This window comes from Aegilops tauschii, chromosome 3, assembly GCF_002575655.3.
Source record: "Aegilops tauschii subsp. strangulata cultivar AL8/78 chromosome 3, Aet v6.0, whole genome shotgun sequence".
NCBI lineage: Eukaryota > Viridiplantae > Streptophyta > Magnoliopsida > Poales > Poaceae > Aegilops > Aegilops tauschii.
Window position 1 is genome coordinate 264523812 of NC_053037.3, and position 10516 is coordinate 264534327.

The window sequence follows — 10516 nt, forward strand, 5'->3', positions numbered from 1 at the left end:
GTTGGATCGCCACCGGGAGAAAGCAAAACCCTAGCTAGAGGGAAAAAGGCCCTGGGAAGAAGCAACATAAAATGTTTCTGATGTATATAAATAATGTTAAATGCGTACTGAAAACCAAGAAAAATTGAAAAAAAGAAAAGTAAACAAAGAACAAGAAAAACCGAAGAAAACCAAGAAAGAAACAGAAAAAAACTGAATAGAAAAAGAAAGAAAAAACCAATGAAAACCAGGGAGAAACAAAGAAAACCGGTAGGAGCCATTAAAAATAATTGAAACGATGAAAAAACAAAAACAACGGAGAAACGTAAAGATAAACAAAAGAAAACAAAAAATACTAATAAAAAACTGGGGCAAACCGACCCAGCGAACAAAAAAAAACAGTATATGGGCCGGGCCAGTTTCTACAGGTGGGAGGGAATCTTCAGGCGAGACTTTCTTCCGTCTCGCTTTGAGCCACAGATATAGCTCTCGCGATAGTCGCCGCGCTAAACCACCACAGGGCCAATAGAGTCTGCACTCTTTTCCTTCACGCGTCGAAAGGAAACAAAATTTCCAACAAAAGAGGTTGGGGTCGTCGCGTCGGCGTTGCCCAATCCTCTCCCATCTCCCCCACCTCTCATACTCCGCGCCGTTGCCGATCTGGCCTCCAGTCAACTCCGGCGAGGTAAGAATATTTGTTCGTCCAAATTCGTCTAGTCTAGGGTTTGTGCGGAATTGTTCTTATGCTTTCTGTCCCAAACTACCTACTCAGATTGGATTTGATTGGATTGAAGTTTACTGGACTGGAGCCGATCCGATCCGACCTGATCGGACTCTGCTGGCATCTAGCGAAGCTTGAGGAGGGGTCGCTCGCTGTCGCGGGCCACAGATCTGCCGCGTCCGCCATGGACGGCAACAAGGACGACGCTGTCAAGGCCCTGCGCATAGGCAAGGACGCCCTCGACGCCGGCGATACCGCCCGCGCCCTCAAGTTTCTGTCTAAGGCCAAGCGGCTGGACCCCTTGCTCCCCATCGATCACCTCCTCAACCCCCTCCTCAACAAGGATGACCCGTCCTCCTCACCGGCCTCGTCATCATCGTCATCTGCCCCACATCCCCCACCGCCTCCGCCGTCGCGAGCTGCATCATCAGCAGCCGGTGCTGACGGCTTGAGGGAAAGGAAGCAGAAGGGCAAGAAGAAGGATGGGGAGGAGGGCGGCGGTGATACTGCTGGGGCGAGGATGTACACGGAGGAGCAGCTGGAGGTGGTCCACCAGATCAAGAAGCACACTAGGGATTACTACAAGATCCTGGGCCTCGAAAAGGACTGCACTGTTGAGGACGTGCGCAAGGCCTACCGCAAGCTCTCTCTCAAGGTGCACCCTGACAAGAACAAGGCCCCTGGTGCCGAGGATGCCTTTAAGGCTGTCTCCAAGGCCTTCCAGTGCCTCAGCGATGCAGAGAGCCGCAAGCGCTTCGATCTTGTTGGTTCTGATGAGCCGCCGGCATACAACAGGAGGGCGGCATCCACTGCCCGTTCATACAATGGGTTCTATGAAGATGACATTGACCCGGATGAGATATTCAGGAACTTTTTCTTTGGTGGGATGGCTCCTGCCACCACCAGGCAGTTTGGGCAGTTTGGGACGTTCCATTTCAGGACTGGCGGGATGCATCATGCTCATGGTGCGCAGCAGGGTTCTGGTGGCTCCACTGTCCGTATGCTTGTTCAGCTCTTGCCTGTCCTGCTGCTTCTGTTGCTCAACTTCCTGCCATCCTCTGAGCCAGTCTACTCCCTATCCCGTTCCTACCCTTATGAGTACAAATTTCAAACCCAACGTGGAGTAACATACTATGTCAAGCTGCCTAATTTTGAGGATCAGTATCCACACCAGAGCACTGAGCGTACAACACTGGAGCGGCATGTTGAGAGGGATTACTACTCGATAATAACACAGAATTGTAGGGTTGAGCTGCAGCGTCGCCAATGGGGGCTAGCCTACCAGACACCACACTGTGATATGCTTCAGAAGTTTGAGGCAACAGCACAGTAATTCCTCCGATGTCGCAAGGTGTGGATTGACTCTCCATGCACATTATTTTGCAGTAGCAAACTAGCAATATACTACTACATCTTTAATACTCCTTTGGTGCTTTGCAACCTTATGTGCCTTGTATCTTGATATTTTTACTGTTCTGATGTAATAACCAACACTTTAAGGCCTTCTTTCCTACTTCTATTCAGTCCTTGTTGTGGGTGCACACACATGGCAAGCGAGTTTTATGCTTTTCACCCGAATGTCAAATTCAGTCTTGATTGTGAAAGAGATATAGTGGAAGATGTTATTTCATGCTAGTTAATGGACATCTCCGTCCAACACATTAAGTATCTACTGAGTACTTGGCAGTACATAATTACGTAGCTACACAACTGAGTAACTGTAACTTGCTCTGACAGCTAGCAGCTTGTATGGCGGATCGATAGGTCATCAAACAATCATCTACACATCCGGTTTCATATGATTTAGATTAGTTGTTCTGATACTATTATATGGATTTCAGTATGAAACTTATAGCCAGGCTAAGCCATGTAAGCTGCACTAGCACTAATGAATGCCTGCCACTTTTCCTAGTTTTGAAGAGTTGCCGAAGTTCTGCAGATTCTTAGATTTGTTTGTCATAACCGTCCTGGCTAGATTAATTGATCTTCCTATGCTTGGTTTTGTAACCAGTGGCATGCCATACGAAGCTGTCAGTTCTAGATTTTCAGTCTAGCCATGTAACCAGTGGCATGCCCATACGTTCTTGATATTTGTTAAGCCTCTTTTTCTGGCTGTATTTTTTTATTTTTTTATTACCTTTATGTGCGGGATGGTACATTTGAGTGTGTGCATTGGACAGTTGCCTATGGACGTAACCCCAACACTAGGCATGTGTAGTGTCATTAATGAATTCAACAGGCATGTTGTAGCAATGCATTAAGTGTTGGTGTATACATGCCTCGATTCTATCGCTATTGAGTTTTAAGAAGTGATTGAATTATATTTCTCTGTTACAAAATTGACATCGCTAGTGATTGCAGAATAATGAATGGGTTTACGCCTAGGCGGGGGACCAAATGCCTAGGCGAGAGGTTAATAACTCCTTGAACCGTGATTTAACAAATAGAAGAGCCTATGTTTCAAAGCGGTTTTGTAGCCTTTTTCAGTAAGCAGGTTGATGGGATATCTGCTACTAGTAGGACCTTCAGCTATGCAATCCTTGTTACACTCCTAGATTTAAATTATTGATGAGTTGATCCCAAGGATGATGTCAGGTAGCTTGGCTAAGTTAAATACCTTATGCCCTATTTGTTTGCATAATAAACAAGCAATGCTGATATAAAAATGGTGAACATAGCTCAGTTCATGAACTACATGAAATTAATGTGCAGACGAGCATTCTTTCCAAGCACCACACTCCAAAAACAGCTCGATGCACTTGCCTTTTTGTAGCTATCACTGGTTTTCATATACTATGTTATTTCTAGCCCACAGCTATTTGTATATTTTGTTTTTCTATATGCCGACAAAAATATCAAGTAATGTTTGATACTTTGGTCATGAATATAAGTTACAGCATAATTTGGATAGATATCCATGGGTGATATATCATCAACAACAATACATGAGAAATGCAATTTTTAGTTTTTGCTCCCTTAGGTTTTCCCACTTCCTTGTCTGTGGGAAGTAGAAAACCAAATGCGCTAAACTCAGTTGGATTCACCATGTTTCATTGTCTGTTGGTTAGCCGGCTGGTTATAGCCATGGGGTCACACATCAATGGTTACCTTCTGACATGGACGATGTGTCCCATTACCTCATACTGTCTACTAATTATTATTTTTACCAGTATTGCTCATTAATTTGTTGCTGTACATTTACTCTCACTTGCTCATTTGGATTAGTAAGTTTGCACGTGCATTGCATGTTGTGTTAATGGGAGGTGGCCTCTTGCTAATTGGATTAGTAAGTCTGCACAGAAAAATTGGGTGTATTTGATCAAAAACTGTCATGAGCTGTTCATAACAGAAAAATCAGCGACAAACCCTAGTATAGTTTTGGACGGTTTGTTCCTGAATATTTGATGGATAGGAGTATGTGCTAGTGGCACTATGCATTTTTCTTTAAAATTACTGGGAAGCATTGTTTCTTTACATTTTGTTACGTGACAGTTTGCTGATACTCCATTTTATAGGGTCGCGGCGAAACAGGAACTTTGGTCATGGTGTAAAAGCTTTCCAATACTTGCTCCGTTGATTATCTGTTTCAAATTGGAGGCGGAACAAGTTAGTTTGGACTAGTAGTAAATTTTGTGGAATAAGTGCATTCGATGACTATACACACCGCCTTGATGTATCTTAACAGTGTTAAGGCGTATGCAGCCGTAACTACTTGAGAGGATATGCAATTTGTTAGTATGTTTCTTAGGGGCTGAACACAGTGCAGACATGTGTATGTATATGAATCATCTATATTTCTTCTGATGTTATTGAAGAATATATACCTGACCTAGCAGGCTGTTTTTTTTTTGAAGTGTACTCTAACTGCTTACAATAGCTTTTATCTTTCCCATATATATATATATATATATATATATATATATATATATATATATATATATATATATAGGGCCGCGCTATTCATCACCCTGGGTGAGAAATTCTTATTCCTCACCCCAGCCACCCCACGGCCAGAATTTCAAAACGTAAGAAATAAAAACACCCGATGTAAGATTACAACAGGGAGAAAGAAACGTACTATGGAGCACTGCCGTAAGAAACAAGGGTTGTGAGGTAAATTTTCCTCACGCATGCAAAGTAAGTTACGGCACATGCAAACAGTGTTTGGAGACTGGACCACTGCCGAAAGAAAACAATAGGTTTGCGAGGTAAATTTACCTCGCCGACTATACTACCTCTATCTGCACGAGCTCCATGCATCGCAAGACCCTTTCTATCTGCATCTGATCGTCTTCTTTAAAAAGATATTTTTTGCTTCGAGAAAACAACGAGATAGTGATGCATACTCTCTCCTTTTTACCTCTATTTTTATCTAGACCTGTTCATTAGGCGCCATGGATTTGATGTAGTAAATTCTCATTTGGAAATTTATTTGGAGGTACCATTTATGGAATTGCATCCTCGATTATTCAAAAGTTATTTCCTCGACTAGTGACTGAAATTTCCAACGATAACCTCCATTGACTTCTTTAATATATATATGGAGTAGTTTTACCTCGAAGCGCCTAGCGCCGAACTATATTGAAATAGAGAGAATAATTTATAGATCATCTCTAAGAAACATGGAGCTAGTATTTACAGGGTCAGCTCTTGAGAAAAACAGAACTGGAACTCTACTCATAACCTCAGAGCTGATTACACAACACTTCAGAGAGAACTCCAATACAGTCCGAGTCGGGAGAAAGCAACAAAAATATGATTCAGAAAGAAGACAACCCGCCTGCAGCTCTCCTAGATTGAAACTCCTCTCAGCATAACTGTGTTGTCAAAGATCTTTGTGTTTTTCCATATTTTCAAATGTATTAATATCAGTCTACTGTTATTAGGGTACTTATAGATGAGCTACCTACAGTGTAAAAAATGATTAGTATAGGAAGCAAGTTGCAACTGTTCTGGCATTACACATCATTTATCAAAAATATGTTCTCTTTTAGTCTTTCAGATACCTGAGACTCAAATCATGAATGCTACGAACGAAAATAACAGCACGTGATTCAAGTTATAAACAATATGTTCTCTGACATGTACCACCTGCTGTAGTAGTGTAGATTGTAGAAAATGAGCAGATAGTAGTACAATTCAGTTTCTTTCAAAAATATTTTGGTTTCAGACCAACAATTCAATTATTTTTTGCAGAAGAATGGCTTGTCTAAAAACACAGGGTGCTAGGAGCTTGGTGAATAGGGGGTGCTATATCTAAAATGCGGTGAATAAAACGGAACATGCGGTAAGATAGGAGCTTAGTGAATCATTACTGTTGTAATAAAGGAGCTACAAAATTCTCAGATATAGGTCGGAATGTTACTGTAAAAAGATAGTAGATTAAGGCAAGTAGATTCAAAGAAAATGTTTTGATCGAACTAAATATAAAGCTTCTCCCATTAGGTGGATTGATGATATTTACTTCAATCAGAATTATCCGAGAGGATTCATCCAAAATTCCAAATACTACAAGAACTTGTGATAGGGTGATTAATCACATAAAGCCTATATGCACATGGAAAGAAGTATGCTCCAGACTGCAATATAGCAAATTCAATCTCCATACTCTCATAGAACTAATGATTACATGTACTACTTTCCAGAATAGAGTTTAGGCATGTACGATAACCAATCAAGGTTCTTTCTGAAAGACACCAATCAAGGTTCTGGAGGTGTTGGACATCTGATCGAAGCCTGACTACTTTGTTCTCTACGACCTGTTGAACAACGTCAGATGGAAGAGTTTGCCTATAGAAGTCACACTTTCACGAAGTGTGTACAAATCTAAAAGACATATAAGATGTGCGAGTACAGTAGCGACATTTATCTAACTGACCTTTAATTTGCCTTTGATCAGTCCAAACCAATGGTATGGCATGGTACTAGTAGTGCACTACTAAACAACCTACAATCAATAGAGCCAGAGATTTTTTTTCCTATAAAACCAATAAAAAGTGCAGGTTTTAAGGAGAAAAAGACTTCTCTCCCAGATAGAAAAAGAGCGGAGCTCAGTTTCCTCCTCTCCTTTCTGTGATAATTTTAATTAGACCTATATGACCTTAATAGCCCTTGAACACTCATCATTACCATTATGAGAAGTTCAATCCTTATTGTCAGTGTATGTTCTTTAACACAATAGCTGGGGTTAAACTAGGTGACTGTTTTTACTGAATCAAGAACAGTATTCTGAACGTACTTTATTTTACTCTCACAATCTAGGATTTTTTTAAACAATTGATCAAATACATTGTCAAGGAGGACCTAAAAATAATATGAATGAACTTGCTCAGTAAAATGGCAAGGATTGCATCTTACTGGGTATGCTTTTCTTCTTCCAGAATACATCTGCACACTTGCAGGGTGCAAAACTTCACTTGTCTGAATGGAAAATACCTCCAGCAGATTATTGCACTTGAAATGAAAATAGCGAGAAGAGGTTTATTCATTGCTTCTATGGTACGACTAGCAGCTCCTGAAACACATAATCATGCATCTTCATTCTGAAGCACATAATCATGCATCTTCATTCTGAAACACGTAATCATCCAAGGAGTAGCTGTTAGTCACACAAATGCTAGTGTAACCTCAAGTTCATTGGATGTCATTCTGAATAAAGAGAATAGGAGCATGCCCAGCTATATCGTTTTGTCCAGTGTCTATCAACAGATCAAAAGTAGCAATAAATAGGTACTTAACCATTCATTACTCGACTGAAGCACAATGTAAAAAAAAATGATAACCAAACCTGAAAAACTTCAGTGTACTGCAGGTGTATGTAGTGCTTTCATAGAGTTGACAAAGAGCTACGAATGTACCATGAATTGGAAATAGAAAACGTGATCCTGCATCCTAATTTTTTTGTAGTTGCTACCATATCTCACTAGTGTTCTGGACTGCACCTAGAGAAAAGTTCTGAAGCCTTCCACAGATACCCTCAACAACTTCCGGTCAAAGTGAAAATCCATAATTTTATGACGACGATTAAAGTTTAAGAAAAGTCACATTTGTGTCCTTTAGCAATATGAGGTAACCGAAAGGTTCAAATTTTGATCAATTCAAGGTATGATCAGCCCCAATGGCAGTGCTTCGACTAACTGAACTATCAACAAGGCAATGATATTGTGCATTGAGATCACGGTTACTCGGGCTTAAATGATTTGTGCTTCTTATTGGGGTGCCACCCTTCCCGGTTTCTTACTATGCCTTCTTATGCAGCAGAGCAGATTCACAATGATTGGATGGTCAACCTAATACAGTAGCAACACCCCGATTCGATTCTAAGTTTAAATGGCCGGACATGGTACTTTTCAGTAGCAGGGGACAGTCCAATTCATTCAAAATAGTGGAGCTCCAAGGAAAAAAGATGGAGTTTATTCATAATAAAGAAGAAACATGGCTATTTATTAGAACATGCAACATATGGGGACTCTAAACGGAGGATTCATCAGACACAAACTGCTGAATGTAAACTATTTATTGAAAATAGGAGCTTAGTAGGAGGACTGGGAGCATCTGTAGGCTAGATCTAAAGAGAAGCTCTTGATTTGTCCTCAACATCAAATCCGGTGAAGGCCCATACTAAAATTTGTGCAGCCAAATTGAAACGAGTAAACTTCATGTATGGATGCAACAACCTGCGCCGAATCTGAGAAAGGCCAAGACCTAGCACCATAGCAGCCGCCGCATCTGGCAAGTCAATACGCCTAAGTTCCATAGGGAAAGTAGAATTCTAGATTGGGAGAGACGGGAGGAGAAATACAGGGGCATAAATCTTGGCAATGCATCAGAGTGTCGAGAGCTCACCGTGACGCCGTCGTAGACCGCTATTGCCGGCGCAGAGCGGTGCAGCCCCGCAGCACTGCCTTGAGGAACCCAGAGAGTTCACCACACCGCCGAGGCCACCACTGCCACCGAGCACCACGGGATGAAACTTCAACGCCATCACCAACCACGGCACCGCCCAAGACCTAGGCAGCTACCCCACCCATGGCGCCGCCGTGCGCCGCCGATACTCCCGATACGGTTCGCAACTCTTCTTCTAAAAAAAATAGTTTGCAGCAGTTTAGAAAAGGATGGGGAGGTGGGGTTGTGTTCGAGTCAACGCTTGAAACGTAAAATTACTTCAACCTCAATATAATTTTCCAGCGAGGGATAGCGGGCTAGCTTTTCCCCAATCGCAAAACGGTGCCTTGGCTGGAGGCATGGTCTGGCTCGGTCGGTCGACCGAGGTGAAGAATTATTTATTCTTCACCCTGGGTTATTAATAGAGTTTCTATATATATATCCTATGAATCCAGCCATATTTGTGCATCCCTGCATCCGCTCTTTATAAGCCGTTTGATCGAAATCTTCCGTCTACTGTGCGTCCGCTCTCCTTTTTGGACCAAAACGCCCGCAACCAGCTAATTCGCCCTGTGAACTTTGCAATCACCCCCTCCTCCCAAGCCGAGGTCATCTCTCCCAAAATCTCTTCATCCCTCCAATCCCCAATCCCACCGGCGGCCATCACGGAGTGCCACGACGGGGACGGCAACCTGCGACGACCGTGTGGATGGCCATCACATTCACAACATCAACCATGGACGGAAGCCTTAGACGGAGCACGCAATGAAGCGTGAACGGTGATCTGCGTAGGCGGCGGCCGCATCCCAGCGGCGACCGCCGGTGTGATGAAGACAGCAGTATGCGACCATGACACTCCGACTCTGGCCACAACCACCACGTCCCGATGACGGTGCCGACCACAACCACCACATCCCAACGACGGCCGCGACCACAACCACCATGTCCTGAGTCGGCGGCGACCACACCCCCCGTTGTTTATTAGATGACCAGTACTGCGACTATGTAGCTAGGAGTAGTTCTTTTTAGATGAACTCCTCTTGCCGATTCCAACAACAATTTATCTTGTTGGGATGTGGCAATCGAGCTTCAGAACTAGAGTAATGTGTGTTGCTGAATGTAAAATTCAGAAAAGGTGAATTTCAGTTCTTTGAATTTGTCTTTGAGAAAATTGAGAGAGGGAGCAACTGGGCAGAACATCTGCTGGTTGCCTGAGCTAGAAGTCACAGGATAAATGAATCTTGGCTAGGAATTGTTTCTTGCATAATTCATACCGCAATTTGGTTCACAAGTCTTGTATGCTGCGACCACATGCTTACACCCAGTACATCCTACTTCTATTACTAATCAGCTAACATCCCAATTAGCTGATGAGTGGTTGAACTGAACACTGCTTATACAACAGAATAAACAGATGAGCTCACAGTTTGGCTAAGTTTCTTGGACATGAATTTCTCCTGTGTGATAGCAGTTGCTCCTTGGTATAACAGAATGAAAGCACGTTCAGGTTTATGAGAACATAATTTATTATGGTGCTCCTGCTAGTTGGTACGCTCCATTTAACTTGCAACTGGTTAAAGAAAATAAGAAAAAGACAGTTTGACAAAAGACATATTCTCATTCATTACAAGAATTCAGTACATACAAGAATCAAAATTGAGCTTGCGAACTATTTCCCAATTCCCTAGCTGCACATGCATGAACATTATAAGTCGTCCGAAAGCGAGATGTTCATGTTCATGTTCTGTAGTGTTAGGATCCAGCTACTAGATTCTAGGAGTGAGCATTCAGACAGCTGCACAACAATCAGACAGAAGGTGCAAGATCTCATGCTCCAGATACTCCCAAAGCGACTTGTGAGCATCAGCAGAACACTCTATTATCACAGCTGCAGATCATTCAGACAGAAGGTGCAAGCGCCACTGACATTTG

At 42.5% G+C, this 10516-nt stretch overlaps 1 protein-coding gene and 1 long non-coding RNA gene across 3 annotated transcripts; one reads left to right on the top strand and one right to left on the bottom strand.

The window, feature by feature from the left end:
* Nucleotides 1-424: 424 nt before the first annotated feature.
* On the top strand, nt 425-4558 carry LOC109787428 (chaperone protein dnaJ 49). Of its 2 annotated transcripts, none has more exons than XM_020345978.4 (3): nt 425-664; nt 752-2051; nt 4216-4558. In XM_020345978.4, exon 2 carries the CDS (start codon nt 885-887, stop codon nt 2031-2033), a length of 1149 nt encoding a protein of 382 aa, XP_020201567.1. In that variant the 5' UTR covers nt 425-664; nt 752-884; the 3' UTR covers nt 2034-2051; nt 4216-4558. The 2 variants fall into 2 exon arrangements, with proteins under 2 accessions (XP_020201567.1, XP_020201568.1); XM_020345979.4 differs by having other exon boundaries at nt 485-664; nt 774-2051.
* A 2324-nt stretch (nt 4559-6882) lies between these two features.
* Nucleotides 6883-8821, bottom strand: LOC120976666 (uncharacterized). Its single transcript, XR_005772787.3, has 2 exons — nt 8546-8821; nt 6883-7270 (listed from the first exon to the last, which is right to left on the bottom strand). It is a non-coding gene; the product is annotated as an uncharacterized lncRNA (long non-coding RNA).
* Between the last annotated feature and the right edge of the window lie 1695 nt (nt 8822-10516).

What these genes read in the sequence shown, in the direction of transcription:
- LOC109787428 (XM_020345978.4), top strand. Translation starts at nt 885, where the DNA reads ATGGACGGCAACAAGGACGACGCTGTCAAGGCCCTGCGCATAGGCAAG.